General features: G+C 47.5%; 1 protein-coding gene across 3 annotated transcripts in view; it reads left to right on the forward strand.

Moving 5' to 3' along the window:
• The window catches only part of COLQ (collagen like tail subunit of asymmetric acetylcholinesterase), a 250,697-nt gene extending 235,204 nt beyond the window's left edge, over positions 1 to 15,493 (forward strand). For all 3 annotated transcript variants that reach the window (XM_063921952.1, XM_063921953.1, XM_063921954.1), the window contains 3 exons: positions 9,764 to 9,869; positions 11,214 to 11,316; positions 15,001 to 15,493. In XM_063921952.1, the coding sequence (XP_063778022.1) occupies positions 9,764 to 9,869; positions 11,214 to 11,316; positions 15,001 to 15,070 (279 nt within the window). In that variant the 3' untranslated portion in view covers positions 15,071 to 15,493. The remainder of the gene's footprint in view (positions 1 to 9,763; positions 9,870 to 11,213; positions 11,317 to 15,000) is intronic.
• Positions 15,494 to 16,016: the final 523 nt, after the last annotated feature.

Raw genomic sequence — 16,016 nt, forward strand, 5'->3', positions numbered from 1 at the left:
ATTGGGACGTTTTCTCCTTTTTCTGCAGTCAGGTGTGGATGTGGGCCTACGTTTGGGCTCCATAAAAGTCCAGATTTCGGCCCTATCCATTTTCTTCCAGAAACAATTGGCTTCTCTCCCTGAGGTTCAGACATTTTTGAAGGGGGTTCTGCACATCCAACCGCCCTTTGTGCCTCCTACGGCACCTTGGGATCTCAACGCGGTGTTGCAGTTCCTGCAATCGGAATGGTTTGGGCCTTTACAGGACGTAGACGTCAAGTTTCTTACGTGTAAGGCCGTCACGCTGTTGGCCTTTGCTTCTGCGAGGCGTGTGTCGGAGCTGGGGGCATTGTCTCACAAAAGCTCCTATTTGATTTTTCATGAAGATAGGGCTGAACTCAGAACTCGTCAGCAATTTCTTCCAAAGGTGGTGTCTGCGTTTCATATCAACCAACCTATTGTGGTTCCGATGGTTACCGAGACCTCTGCTACTTCAAAGTCCTTGGATGTGGTGAGGGCTTTGAACATCTATGTGAAGCGGACAGCTCGTCACAGAAAATCTGACTCACTGTTTGTTCTCTATGATCCCAATAAAATTTGGTGTCCTGCTTCAAAGCAGACAATTGCACGCTGGATCAGGCTTACTATCCAGCATGCTTATTCCACGGCAGGTTTGCAGTGTCCAAAATCTGTACAGGCCCACTCTACTAGGTCGGTGGGCTCTTCCTGGGCGGCTGCCCAGGGTGTCTTGGCTTTACAGCTCTGGCGAGCAGCTACTTGGTCAGGTTCGAACACGTTTGCTAAGTTCTACAAGTTCGGTACTTTGGCCTCTGAGGACCTTCAGTTTGATCAATCAGTTCTGCAGGAACCTCAGCACTCTCCCACCCAGTTTGGGAGCTTTGGTACATTCCCATGGTACTAATGTGGACCCCAGTATCCTCTAGGACGTAAGAGAAAATAGGATTTTAATCCTTTTCTCGTAGTCCGTAGAGGATACTGAGCGCCCATCCAATGCTTCGTTTCTTCCTGCACTGTTACTTGGTTAAGTATTGTTGGTTCAGCAGTTGCTGTTCCTGGTTTAAAGTTTGGTTAGCTTGGCTTTCCTCTAGTTTGTGTGTGCTGGTTCAGAATCTTACCTTCTCTCAAAGTATGTCCGTCTCCTCGGGCACAGTTTCCTAGACTGAGTCTGGTAGGAGAGGCATAGAGGGAGGAGCCAGCCCACACTATCAAGTTCTTAAGTGCCCATGGCTCCTAGTGGACCCGTCTATACCCCCATGGTACTAATGTGGACCCCAGTATCCTCTACGGATTACGATAAAAGGATTTACCGGTAGGTAATTAAAATCCTATTTTTTAGAGTGTACAACAGGGTCATAATACTTACCTGCATGTCACTGCACAAACGTGAATGTCGGCATGGGCTTCATAGGTTAGAAGCAGGTCCCGCAGCATGCTTCCGCTGCACTGTAGTGGGGAGAGGAGCCACCAGTGAGGAAGGTAAGGGCTGTGCAGCTGTGACCATTGAGACAGTGCCACACCGCAGCTGCTACTGCCCAGCCCAATTAACTGAGATCTTCGGCCCTTGCCTCTGCTCAGTGGCAAACGCAGGATTTTCATGGGACGGGGGGTTTCCGTATGTCCATCCGTGTGTGTGTATATATATGTATATATATATATATATATATATAAACAGCACGCTGCACAAGCTGTGTATATATATATATATATATAATATATATATATATCAAGTCCACGGTGCGGCACTCATGCTAAATTCAGAATTAAACGGACCAGAGTCCGTTTAATTCTGAATTTAGCATGAGTGCCGCACCGTGGACTTGATATTGCAAAATTTTCGTGAGGGCACCAGCGACAGTTACTACAATGGCTTACATGGAGTGCCGGACCGCAGCTTTCTATATATATATATATATATATATAAAAACAATATTAATTTACAGCACTCACTTTCCTTATACTGCTATATATACTGTACACACAGACACATACAGTACATAGACATACATACATACATACATACACACACACACACACACACACACACACACACACACATACTGTACAGTAGCGTACTTGTAAACACATCATACATACATGCAAACAGTATCCATACACAGCATACATGCACACAGCATACATACATATATGCAAACAGCATACATACATACACAGCATACTCAGTAGCGGATCTTGCCACGGGCAAGCAGGACTTTTGCCCGGGGCGCCGCCTTTCAGAGGGTGCCGGCGCAATCCGGAGGGCGCCGCACCATGGCAAGATCCGCTACTGTGACCCCCGCCGCTGTGACCCCGCTGTGAAGGGAACCAGACGCTACGCGTCTAGTTTCCCTTCGTGGAGAGACCTTTGCTGTGCGGTGCACGATGACGTCATCGCGCACCGCACAGCATTGTGGCACAGACGCTAGGGGTCATAATTGACCTTTAGTGTCTATGCTGATCCGAGGAGAGGAGTGGCGCCGGCGGCTGTCTGCAGCGGTCTGGAATCAGGAGCGGGAATAGTAAGTATACAGTTGTTGTTTTTTTCTCTTCCAGCGGCGCTACAGGGGGCACAAAATAAGAATTTACTTACCGATAATTCTATTTCTCGTAGTCCGTAGTGGATGCTGGGAACTCCGTAAGGACCATGGGGAATAGCGGCTCCACAGGAGACTGGGCACAAAAGTAAAGCTTTAGGACTACCTGGTGTGCACTGGCTCCTCCCCCTATGACCCTCCTCCAAGCCTCAGTTAGGATACTGTGCCCGGACGAGCGTACACAATAAGGAAGGATTTTGAATCCCGGGTAAGACTCACCAATCACACCGTACAACCTGTGATCTGAACCCAGTTAACAGCATGATAACAGAGGAGCCTCTGAAAAGATGGCTCACAACAATAATAACCCGATTTTTGTAACAATAACTATGTACAAGTATTGCAGACAATCCGCACTTGGGATGGGCGCCCAGCATCCACTACGGACTACGAGAAACAGAATTATCGGTAAGTAAATTCTTATTTTCTCTGACGTCCTAGTGGATGCTGGGAACTCCGTAAGGACCATGGGGATTATACCAAAGCTCCCAAACGGGCGGGAGAGTGCGGATGACTCTGCAGCACCGAATGAGAGAACTCCAGGTCCTCCTCAGCCAGGGTATCAAATTTGTAGAATTTTGCAAACGTGTTTGCCCCTGACCAAGTAGCTGCTCGGCAAAGTTGTAACGCCGAGACCCCTCGGGCAGCCGCCCAAGATGAGCCCACCTTCCTTGTGGAATGGGCTTTTACAGATTTTGGCTGTGGCAGGCCTGCCACAGAATGTGCAAGCTGAATTGTACTACAAATCCAACGAGCAATAGTCTGCTTAGAAGCAGGAGCACCCAGCTTGTTGGGTGCATACAGGATAAACAGCGAGTCAGATTTCCTGACTCCAGACGTCCTGGAAACATATATTTTCAAGGCCCTGACTACGTCCAACAACTTGGAGTCCTCCAAGTCACTAGTAGCCGCAGGTACCACAATAGGTTGGTTCCGATGAAACACTGAAACCACCTTAGGGAGAAAATGAGGACGAGTCCTCAATTCCGCCCTGTCTGAATGGAAGATCAGATAAGGGCTTTTACAGGATAAAGCCCGCCAATTCTGACACGTGCCTGGCCGAGGCCAGGGCCAACAACATGACCACTTTCCATGTGAGATATTTTAACTCCACAGATTCAAGTGGTTCAAACCAATGTGACTTTAGGAACCCCAAAACTACCTTGAGATCCCAAGGTGCCACTGGAGGCACAAAAGGAGGCTGTATATGCAGTACCCCTTTTACAAACGTCTGAACTTCAGGGACTGAAGCTAGTTCTTTTTGGAAGAAAATTGACAGGGCCGAAATTTGAACCTTAATGGACCCCAATTTCAGGCCCATAGACACTCCTGTTTGCAGGAAATGTAGGAATCGACCCAGTTGAATTTCCTCCGTCGTGCCTTACTGGCCTCGCACCACGCAACATATTTTCGCCAATTGCGGTGATAATGTTTTTGCGGTTACATCCTTCCTGGCTTTGATCAGGATAGGGATGACTTCATCCGGAATGCCTTTTTTCCTTCAGGATCCGGCGTTCAACCGCCATGCCGTCAAACGCAGCCGCGGTAAGTCTTGGAACAGACAGGGTCCTTGCTGGAGCAGGTCCCTTCTTAGAGGTAGAGGCCACGGGTCCTCCGTGAGCATCTCTTGAAGTTCCGGGTACCAAGTCCTTCTTGGCCAATCCGGAGCCACGAGTATAGTTCTTACTCCCCTCCGTCTTATAATTCTCAGTACTTTTGGTATGAGAGGAAGAGAAGGGAACACATACACTGACTGGTACACCCACGGTGTTACCAGAGCGTCCACAGCTATTGCCTGAGGGTCCCTTGACCTGGCGCAATACCTGTCCAATTTTTTTGTTTAGGCGGGACGCCATCATGTCCACCTTTGGTTTTTCCCAATGGTTTACAATCATGTGGAAGACTTCTGGGTGAAGTCCCCACTCTCCCGGGTGGAGGTCGTGCCTGCTGAGGAAGTCTGCTTCCCAGTTGTCCACTCCCGGAATTAACACTGCTGACAGTGCTATCACATGATTTTCCGCCCAGCGAAAAATCCTTGCAGCTTCTGCCATTGCCCTCCTGCTTCTTGTGCCGCCCTGTCTGTTTACGTGGGCGACTGCCGTGATGTTGTCCGACTGGATCAGCACCGGCTGACCTTGAAGCAGAGGTCTTGCTTGATGTCTCCAGGCTTGACCACAAGCCCTGGAAATTTCTTCCCTGTGTGACTGCTCCCCAGCCTCGCAGGCTGGCATCCGTGGTCACCAGGACCCAGTCCTGAATGCCGAATCTGCGGCCCTCTAGAAGATGAGCACTCTGCAACCACCACAGGAGAGACACCCTTGTCTTTGGTGACAGGGTTATCCGCTGATGCATCTGAAGATGCGATCCGGACCATTTGTCCAGCAGGTCCCACTGGAAAGTTCTTGCGTGGAATCTGCCGAATGGAATTGCTTCGTAGGAAGCCACCATTTTTCCCAGGACCCTTGTGCACTGATGCACTGACACTTGGCCTGGTTTTAGGAGGTTTCTGACTAGTTCGGATAACTCCCTGGCTTTCTCCTCCGGGAGAAAACACCTTTTTCTGGACTGTGTCCAGGATCATCCCTAGGAATAGAAGGCGTGTCGACAGGATCAGCTGCGATTTTGGAATATTGAGAATCCAACCGTGCTGTCGCAGCACTATCTGAGATAGTGCTACCCCGACTTCCAACTGTTCCCTGGATCTTGCCCTTATCAGGAGATCGTCCAAGTAAGGGATAACTAAAACTCCCTTCTTTCGAAGGAGTATCATCATTTCGGCCATTACCTTGGTAAAGGCCCGGGGTGCCAAACGGCAGCGTCTGAAACTGATAGTGACAGTTCTGTACCACAAACCTGAGGTACCCTTGGAGAAGGGTAAATTGGGACATGTAGGTAAGCATCTTTGATGTCCAGAGAGACCATATAGTCCCCTTCTTCCAGGTTTGCAATCACTGCTCTGAGTGACTCCATCTTGAATTTGAACCTTTGTATGTAAGTGTTCAAGGATTTTAGATTTAAAATTGGTCTCACCGAGCTGTCCGGCTTCGGTACCACAAATAGTGTGGAATAGTACCCCTTTCCCTGTTGCAGGAGGGGTACCTTGATTATCACCTGCTGGGAATACAGCCTGTGAATGGCTTGCAATACTGTCTCCCTGTCTGAGGGAGACGTCGGTAAAGCAGACTTTATGAAACGGCGAGGGGGAGACGTCTCGAATTTCTTGAGACGGGCCCCCACCGTGCCTGAGACCGCTTGTAAAGCCCCAGCGTCATGCTGAGGACTTTGCGGAGGCGGGAGAGGGCTTCTGTTCCTGGGAACTGGCTGTTTGCTGCAGCCTTTTTCCTCTCCCTCTGCCACGGGGCAGAAATGAGGAGCCTTTTGCCCGCTTGCCCTTATGGGGCCGAAAGGACTGCGCCTGATAATACGGCGTCTTCTTAGGTTGAGAAGCTACCTGGGGTAAAAATGTGGATTTTCCAGCCGTTGCCGTGGCCACCAGGTCTGTCAGACCTACCCCAAATAACTCCTCCCTTTTATAAGGCGATACTTCCATATGCCTTTTGGAATCAGCATCACCTGACCACTGTCTTGTCCACTCCATAACCCTCTTCTGGCAGAAATGGACAGCGCACTTACTCTTGATGCCAGTCGGCAAATATCCCTCTGTGCATCACGCATATATAGAAATGCATCTTTTAAATGCTCTATAGTTAGTAATATACTGTCCCTATCTAGGGTATCAATATTGTCAGTCAGGGAATCCGACCAAGCCACCCCAGCACTGCACATCCAGGCTGAGGCGATTGCTGGTCGCAGTATCACACCCGTGTGAGAGTATATACATTTTAGGATATTTTACTGCTTTCTGTCAGCAGGTTCCTTAAGGGCGGCCGTATCCGGGGACGATAGTGCCACCTGTTTAGACAAGCGTGTGAGCGCTTTATTCACCCTAAGGGGTGTTTCCCAACGTGCCCTATCCTCTGGCGGGAAGGGGTATGATGCTAATAACTTTTTAGGAATTAACAGTTTTTATCGGGGGAAACCCACGCATCATCACACACTTCATTTAATTCCTCAGATGCAGGAAAAACTACAGGCATTTTTTTCTCACCCAACATAATACCCTTTTTAGTGGTACTGGTATTATCAGAAATGTGTAAAAACATTTTCCATAGCCTCAATCATGTAACGTGTGGCCCTACTGGAAGTCACATTCGTCTCTTAATCGTCGACACTGGAGTCAGTATCCGTGTCGGCGTCTGTATCTGCCATCTGCGGTAACGGGCGTTTTAGAGCCCCAGATGGCTTTTGAGACACCTGGACAGGCACAGGCTGAGTCGCCGGCTGTCTCATGTCATCAATCTTTTGTAAAGAGCTGACATTGTCACATAATTCCTTCCATAAGCTCATCCACTCAGGTGTCGACTCCCTAGGGGGTGACATCTCTGTTACAGGCAATTGCTCCGCCTCCACCTCATTTTTCTCCTCATACATGTCGACACAACGTACCGACACACAGCACACACACAGGGAATGCTCTGATAGAGGACAGGACCCCACTAGCCCTTTGGGGAGACAGAGGGAGAGTATGCCAGCACACACCAGAGCGCTATATATATATATATATACAGGGATAACCTTATATAAGTGTTTTTCCCCTTATAGCTGCTGTATTGTTATACTGCGCCTAATTAGTGCCCCCCTCTCTTTTTTAACCCCTTTCTGTAGTGTAGTAACTGCAGGGGAGAGCCAGAGAGCTTCCCTCCAACGGAGCTGTGAGAGAAAATGGCGCCAGTGTGCTGAGGAGATAGGCTCCGCCCCCTTCTCGGCTGCCTTTTCTCCCGTTTTTCTGTGGAATTTGGCAGGGGTTAAAATTCATCCATATAGCCCTGGGGGCTATATGTGATGTATTTTCGCCAGCCAAGGTGTTTTTATTGCTGCTCAGGGCGCCCCCCCCCCTAGCGCCCTGCACCCTCAGTGACCGGAGTGTGAAGTGTGCCTGAGGAGCAATGGCGCACAGCTGCAGTGCTGTGCGCTACCTTGGTGAAGACAGGATGTCTTCTGCTGCCGATTTTTCCGGACCTCTTCTTGCTTCTGGCTCTGTAAGGGGGCCGGCGGCGCGGCTCTGGGACCGAGCTCCGAGGCTGGGCCTGTGTTCGGTCCCTCTGGAGCTAATGGTGTCCAGTAGCCTAAGAAGCCCAATCCACTCTGCACGCAGGTGAGTTCGCTTCTTCTCCCCTTAGTCCTTCGATGCAGTGAGCCTGTTGCCAGCAGGTCTCACTGAAAATAAAAAACCTAAAACTAAACTTTCACTAAGAAGCTCAGGAGAGCCCCTAGTGTGCACCCTTCTCGGCCGGGCACAAAAATCTAACTGAGGCTTGGAGGAGGGTCATAGGGGGAGGAGCCAGTGCACACCAGGTAGTCCTAAAGCTTTACTTTTGTGCCCAGTCTCCTGCGGAGCCGCTATTCCCCATGGTCCTTACGGAGTTCCCAGCATCCACTAGGACGTCAGAGAAATGGGGGCGTAACTGACCACACCCCTTTATGAAGCCACGCCCCTATCCTTTTGCCCGGGGCGCCACAAGGGCAAGAACCGGCCCTGTCAGTGATACATACATGCAAACAGAATATATGCATACACAGCATACATGCACACAGCATAGATACATGCACACAGCATAGATACATGCACACAGCATACATACATGCAAACAGCCCGGTACTGCTAGGGCTCCCTGCCTTCCGCGCTGAGGGTCCAGAGGGCTGGCTTTCCCTGTCCCCTAGCGAACATCCTTTCAGCTCGCAGCGACGTGCGGTGGGGCGAGGCACGTGAGACAGAGCCTTTACTGTCATATTAACATTTGCACCAGAGTTTTGACTGTACAAAGTATATGAAAAATATAAAGACTATGTTCTTTGTATTATTCTAATCATTTTTATAGTTAAAACTCTAGAGTAAAAAGTCTGACAGGTGAGGCAGTGCCACACCTGCCTATCTTTTCCGCACATCTCTGATCAAAACTCACCAAATTTTCAGAGTTTATTCTGTTGCACCTGTGTATAATGCCACATGAACCCTTTGGCTCATATATTGTGTGTAAATCTGGCTCTGGTACTAGCCAGTGCCTCCTGAGCCATTTACCACACCACACTTCCCTGGCAGTTCGGCTGCCCTGTAGTACTCTGTCAGCGCATAAGGGGTTAACAGTATGAGTCACTGCAGCTATGCAACCTGGTCCTGGCTGCAGCGCTCAGCCTGCAGTGTATTCTCAATGCTGGGGGATACCAGGCAGGGGCAGAACTCCCAGAGGCAATAGAGCCATTTCACTCCAGGCTTTAAGCCAGGGATGGGGAACCTTCGGCCCTCCAGCTGCTGTTGAACTACACATCCCAGCATGCCTTGCAACAGTTTTAGCACGGCCAAATAGCAAAACTGTAGCAAGGCATGCTGGTATGTGTAGTTCAACAACAGCTGGAGGACCGAAGGTTCCCCATCCCTGCTTTAAGCCCTAAAGCCTGCATATACAGAAGCATCTGTGTGGTTCACAGCGGAATCCAAGTGTGACCGCTGCTCTTTAAACGGAGCAATCGATGCTGGACTGTGGGAATGGACCTACCGGTGAATGCTGATTCTGCATGCTACAGTCAGCTGAATCTAGGGTGGCCAGTCCGTGATAAAATTTAATTAATGGACTGGAGTTTCCAATCCCAGGATTTCAGGAGTAGCCACCACCTTTTTTTTTTTTTTTCAATGCTGGGCGGCGTTGAGCATCTTCAGCAGGCTCAGACGCTGCCCAGCTCCCACTGCCCCCAACTGTGCACCCCCTGCTTGTCGCACTGGTGAGTCGGATTTCCTGGTCCCCCTATTTGCTCCAGAGGCTTTCCGCCGCAGCATGGGGTTTTAACCTGTTCATTGCCACGGTCGCGATTAGCTGCGTGCAGGGAGAGCTCCACAAAAAGCAGGCACATCTATGGCCAATTTGTATTCAGCTCAGCATACGGCCCGTAACATATATACATTTTAATAAATTTTTTCTTTATATTATGAATAAAACATGGATGTGAGTCCTTGATAAATGTTGCTGTGAATAAATTGTGCTAACATTATTTTTAAAGACATCACCCTTAAAACGCAAATCTATGATCAACCTGACATTATTTTCATTTATTTCCAGCCGGTTTCTTCCTTATCTGATGCCAGTGGCACCTGTGGAGATGGAATTGTACAACTCGGGGAGGAATGTGATGACGGTAATAAAAGTGCCACAGACAGCTGTATAGGTGAGCCTCACGTTACATATCAGCTTGTGTGTGCCAGAAACAAAGAAGCATTTATTTAAATATTTTTGTTTTAACTTGTCAGGCCCCAAAATGGGGTGTGATCTGTTGGGAAAGTGGGTGTGACTTTGTTAGCATGTGGGCGTGGCTTACGGTTGCTATAATATCCCTTTAATCAACAAAACATGTGAATTACCCAGGTTCTGTGGCTGGCTAAATTCAAGTCTGCATTTCTCATGATTTCAGTGTTCTACAGAACCTGTATGTTGCAGAAGAGTCCCTCATTAAGGGATATTGTAACACTACAACCCTAATGTGGTTGAACCAGGTTATGTCAGTGTGATTCAGTGCATACCTCCCAACATTCTTCCTCATGAAAGAGGGACACACGCGGCGCGCGCTCCTGAAAAGGGGGCATGACCTATGAAAAGGGGACATGGCTTCACGGAGGACCCGCAATCACGAGCCACGCCCCCATTTTTGTCAGTGAGGGGATATGCCCAGCGAGCGCTCTGTCAGCTGCTGGCATGCCCCCTCTCCTCCTGCCCCCTCTCCTCCTGTCTCCACTGAATAGACGCTGTGTGCATGCACACAGCGTCTATTCACCGCTGCTCTGCTTAGCAGAGCAGCGAGTGCAGGAGCCTCCCAACTGTCCCCCACTTTCCCCACCGCGGGACACTGCGGCCCGCGGGTGGGACAGCGGGACAGTCCCAGAAAAACGGGACTGTCCCGCGAAAATCGGGACAGTTGGGAGGTATGCAGTGGACCGAGGGATGGGGATTTACTTTGTCCTGATTTCACATTTTTAAGTTCGGAAGATATGTTAACTAATCATTTATACTGTATATTGAATATACATCTTATTTTGTTTGTAGGTTTGGTTAAATCAATGTTTCCCATTCCCTTTCCTCATGGCCCACTCACAGTCCAGGTACTGAAGCTATCCAATCATTAGCACAGGAGGCTTAATTATTACCTCAGTCAATTTGATTTGTGCTGAAGCAGTAATATTCCTAATGTCTGGACTGTGAGCCAGTACTTTATCTCTCTCCACTTTATCTGTCTCCAAGGTTTGATACATCTCCCCTATAGTATGTCACATAATGGGGGAGATTCAAATGTTTGAAAAGTCAGTTGGGAGTCTGTTTTTTCCTATCTAATAGACAGGGGAAAAAAGACACCCAACCGACTTTTGAAACATTTGAATCTCCCCCATAATATGTGCTAAGTTTTACTTCCATTGGAAGCTATGGATGTATTGTTCTGGCTCCCAGGCTCAGTGAATGCTTAATTAGTAGTACATTATAGGATACATATATAGTAACTACAATGTGACCTCTGTACTAGAATGCAAGCGTGCCTATTGTGGGGATGGCTTTCGGCAAGAGGGGTTAGAAGAATGTGACGGCAAAGACTTTGGCTATCACTCATGCGGAACATATCTACCAGGGTATGTATTATTAAATATGCTTGATATTACTAATAATAAATATTATATAATACATGTGTATGCAGGTAATTTCTAGCTGCTTTCGATGTACTGATGTGTCCTCCTACACCCGTCCTCTTAGCGCCATGTGGTGTGAGGTGCATGGCGCTACCCACAAGTAGCCGTTCTGTCAGTTTTGCTACTTTTTCTCAATTTTGCATCATTGATTATAGTGTACTAGGTATTTAATATTTGTATTTTGTATCAAGGGAATTACACATAATGATGCATGGGATCCGGACTGAAAGTCGACAGTAACTAGGTCGACAATGTCTAGGTCGACCACTATTGGTCGACAGTAACTAGGTCGACAGGGTGTCTAGGTCGACAGGGTCTTTAGGTCGACGTGTTCTAGGTCGACAGGTCAAAAGGTCGACATGAGTTTTTCACAATTTTTTTCTTTTTTTGAACCTTTTCATACTTAACGATCCACGTGGACTACGATTGGAACGGTAATCTGTGCCGAGCGAAGCGGTAGCGGAGCGAAGGCACCATGCCCGAAGCATGGCGAGGGGACGCGGTGCACTAATTGAGGTCACTCTACGAAGAAAACGACACCAAAATAACATGAAAAACTCATGTCGACCTTTTGACCTGTCGACCTAGAACATGTCGACCTAACGACCCTGTCGACCTAGACACCCTGTCGACCTAGTTACTGTCGACTTTCAATACCACACCCATGATGCATGGTGACGGGTCACTGTTATCAGACCTGTCTTTTACAGTGTTACCCTACACTCTGCTACTTTTTCCTAAATTTTGCATCTACTGTACTTCAGAGGTGGGTGTCGGTTGCCCTCTATGCAAATGCCGCTACAGAGCCCTTCCCGTGTACATCCGCGCATATGAATGTGCAAGGACTGAAACGCCCACGTGAGCTTCTGTAGGCGCTGTAATAACACATAATGGGGTAGATGTATTAAAGTTCCCTTTTCGATCGTTAAATACCAGGTCCCGCTTCACCGCATTATCGCAGTGAGCCAGGCACCAGTATCGCCCAAATGTATTATGCTACCTTGAGCCGTTAACGGAATTCGATATTGCAGCCCTCTGGTGATATAGGAGCTCCGTTTTTTCTCCACCCCACAGATCTCATGCGCATGCGTCGGCGGTGTGTCCCAGCTCTCCTCGCGTCTCTGTTCCGGCGCATGCGCCGGCAGGGAGTCCCAAGTCTCCCCACGTCTCTGTTCCGGCGCATGCGCCGGCTGGGAGTCCCAGCTCTCCCCACGTATCTGTTCCGGCACATTCGCTGGCTGGGAATCCCAGCTCTCCCCGCATCTCTGTCCCAGCGCATGCGTATTGAGTGCAGGGACGCCATCTACATATTATATTTCCCACAGCGGTCACATGATACAAATAACTTTATTAAAAAGATTACAAAAAAACATGGTTGCCGGAAGAAAAAACGAGAATAGGGAGCCGCACCGCATGCAAACAAACGGCGAAGTCGAAGACTGCAGGCGACGAAGCGGAGATCCGGAAAAGCTGTTCATACATTGGGTAAGTCCCGCAGCTGCCGGCAGGAGGGTGGAGACGGCGAAAAGGGGAGGGGCCCATAGCGCAGCACGAAAAAAATACCACAATTCACAATCATACATCAGGAGGTGCGGTAACTACAGCAATTAGTGTGTCCAGTTACCGTTTTTACCCAGTAAACCAGTTCATACAATGTGTCTTTAGTTGCTACTATGGGTCGCACTGTCTAGGCTTGCACTAACCCTATGGCAAGTGCAGATTTCACGTCTGAGTATGGCCTCACAACATTAGTGTTTGAGCTTCTGTGTATGCAAATGCGTCTGCAACACACTGATAACATGCCCATTAGATGGTCCATCGTGCAGTTCAAGAACATTGCTCAACTCAATGAACACTAGCATTAGGTGCGGCTTTGAACTGTACTGGGTGGGTTACTTAGGAGGATTAGTGTTTTGGTGCGGCTAAATCATAAAGGGGCAGATGTATTAAGCCTGGAGAAGTGATAAAGAAGTGATAAAGCATTGATAACTGCAAGGTGATAACGCACCAGCCAATCATTACGGATTTGAAAAATGACAGTTAGGAGCTGATTGGCTGGTGCGCTATCACCTTGCACTTATCACTGCTTTATCACTTCTTTATCCCTTCTCCATGCTTAATACATCTGCCCCAAAGTCTGTTGCGCGCTAAACAGGGCTATTTGAAGCAGCTTGAGGATGGGTGTATGTGCATACATCTGTAGATACATTATTTGTGAATAGATCCAACAGCCATTTTGTGTGTGACTCAGAATCACCTCATAATCCCTGCTGTTTATGCTAAGACTTTGGGGTATATTTACTAAGCCTTGGATGCAGATAAAGTACTAGCCAATCAGCTCCTATCATTTTTCAAACCCAACCCATGACATGGCAGTTAGGAGCTGATCGGCTGGTACCTTATCTCCGTCAACTTTACCTCCATCCAAGGTAAATAGACCCCTTTGTTCCTGTAGTACAGCAAGCTTAGCATTGGGACCCATACAGTATATGTGCCCTGACGCACTGGCTGGCAGTCACTGTAGAGTAATATTAAGGGGTCTATTCATATAGCAGAGAAAAGCCCTGTTTTGCGTTAAACAGGGCTTTTCTGTGCTTACCACAATTCACAGAGCGGGTTACCGTGGACAAGTCCCTGACTTCTCCAGCTGCATTCCTGCTCCGTGCCTGAATTGCATCACCATACTTGAGAGTGCAATTCATGAAGGAACGGAAAGCAATGCTTTCCGTTTCTCCATGGAGTTCAGGTTCGCCTTCTCAGGATGTCGTAACCTGAACTGTGGTACGGTAACTGCAGGGAAGGTCAGTGCTTCCCTGCTCTTAGTGCTGGTTCCACCCCCTGACCTCCCATCAGCCACTGTAGCTTCCCGGGATTTCAGCCTGCAGCGCATGTGCAGAAGGACCCACCGACTTACTTCAATACCGCAGAGGAGCACTGCTGTAGCCCAGGATACCGCATCGCTTCACCGGAAGGGTGAGTATACATGAATTGCTACTTATAACAGCTATATATCGCATCGGACCGATGTGATGGGTGTGGATCATAGGGTTCACCAGTCTAAGGTCGGCAGTGTCTAGGTCGACCACTATTGGTCGACAGTAACTAAGTCGACACCCAGTACAAGATGACACAAGCATTAGGTCGACATGAACATGGTCGACATGACGAAAGGTCAACATGAGTTTTATTTATTTTTTTTATCTCGTTTTTCGTAAAGTGACCGGGAACCCCAATTAGTGCACCGCGTCCCCTCGCAGAATGCTTCGGGCAAGGTTACCATTCCCAATTGTAGTCCACGTGGATAGTAAAGTATGAACAGTTCAAAAAATGAATTTGTTTTTAAAAAACTCATGTTGACCTACTAACCATGTCAACCTAGAAACCATGTTGACCTAATGCATGTTGACCAATAGTGGTTGACCTAATGACTGTTGACCTAAGTGTGGTTGACCTAGAGACCGGATACCGATACGACATATAGTGATAAGTATCAATTCATTTTTTGATTCCTACATGAATAGACCCCTACATGTTACAGTCACGTCAAGTCTAAAAATGGTGTAAGTGGTTGGTGGGCTGTGGACATCTATCCACGGAATAATATTGTTCTTTGTCATTTTCCAACAGATCTTATGGACAATTGCGATGCACTATCTATTGCTACATTGACTCTACACAATGCCGATATTTTACATGAAAGGCAAGAGGAAATGGGTTAGAGTGTTTTCGCGATGTCACACATACATCAGGTGCTATCGTAAAAGAAATTCAACAAGACTGGGCAATATGCTAAACCTAAAGTTTAAGTGAAAGAATTTGCTGCTAATGGCTTTTTGAGAATTGTAATAATCATGTCTGACTGAGAGAAATAGGACCACTGCATCCTGTCTTACTATAACACGCCAAACGGTACTTGCCAGCAACACCTGTTCCCAACACACCTGAATAGGAAGAACCCTCACGGGAATGTTAACCTCTGGGAGAACAAATCTCAAATCAACAGGAATATTATATATAAGACAACATTACCTCGACTTAGCACTGTTAAATGTGAAAATGAATCCTTTTTTTAAGTTTGTTTTCTGTTGACTTGTATTAAATGAACACCAAATTATTCTGAGTTGGTGGTGTTTTCTGAAGAACATTTAACCTCTTGATATTAATGTGAAAATGGAATGTACTGTACTTTAATTGGAATTTCAGTGGCAAGGTAACCAATGCTTAAAGGTGCGAATCCTATTGGTCTGGTGCACACAGACAGGCAAGAGATTAGAGGAAGAAGATGAGGAACAGAACTTCTGGACATATAGTTGCATGGAGCCGGTGACTCAGGGCCTTGCAGTTACATGAGGCCAAAGTGGACAAAAAGGTTATAGACCAAAGGCTCACAGTTGGGTGATGCAGAAACCGTAGTATACAGATATGGTACGAATAGTTTTTTGTTTGATGGCATGAATCTCCATTTTCAAGGATACTAAACTAAGATACTGAAGCAGCAGCAATGGATAATACATAGAACAATCCAATCCGTTCAGCCTAAAAATGATCACATACAGAGTAACTGTGCCATACTTAATCCTAACAATTATCAAACATTCGTTTTAAAAAGCCAAAAAATAAGTATCAAATATGTAAATTAATTA

This window comes from Pseudophryne corroboree, chromosome 5, assembly GCF_028390025.1.
Source record: "Pseudophryne corroboree isolate aPseCor3 chromosome 5, aPseCor3.hap2, whole genome shotgun sequence".
NCBI lineage: Eukaryota > Metazoa > Chordata > Amphibia > Anura > Myobatrachidae > Pseudophryne > Pseudophryne corroboree.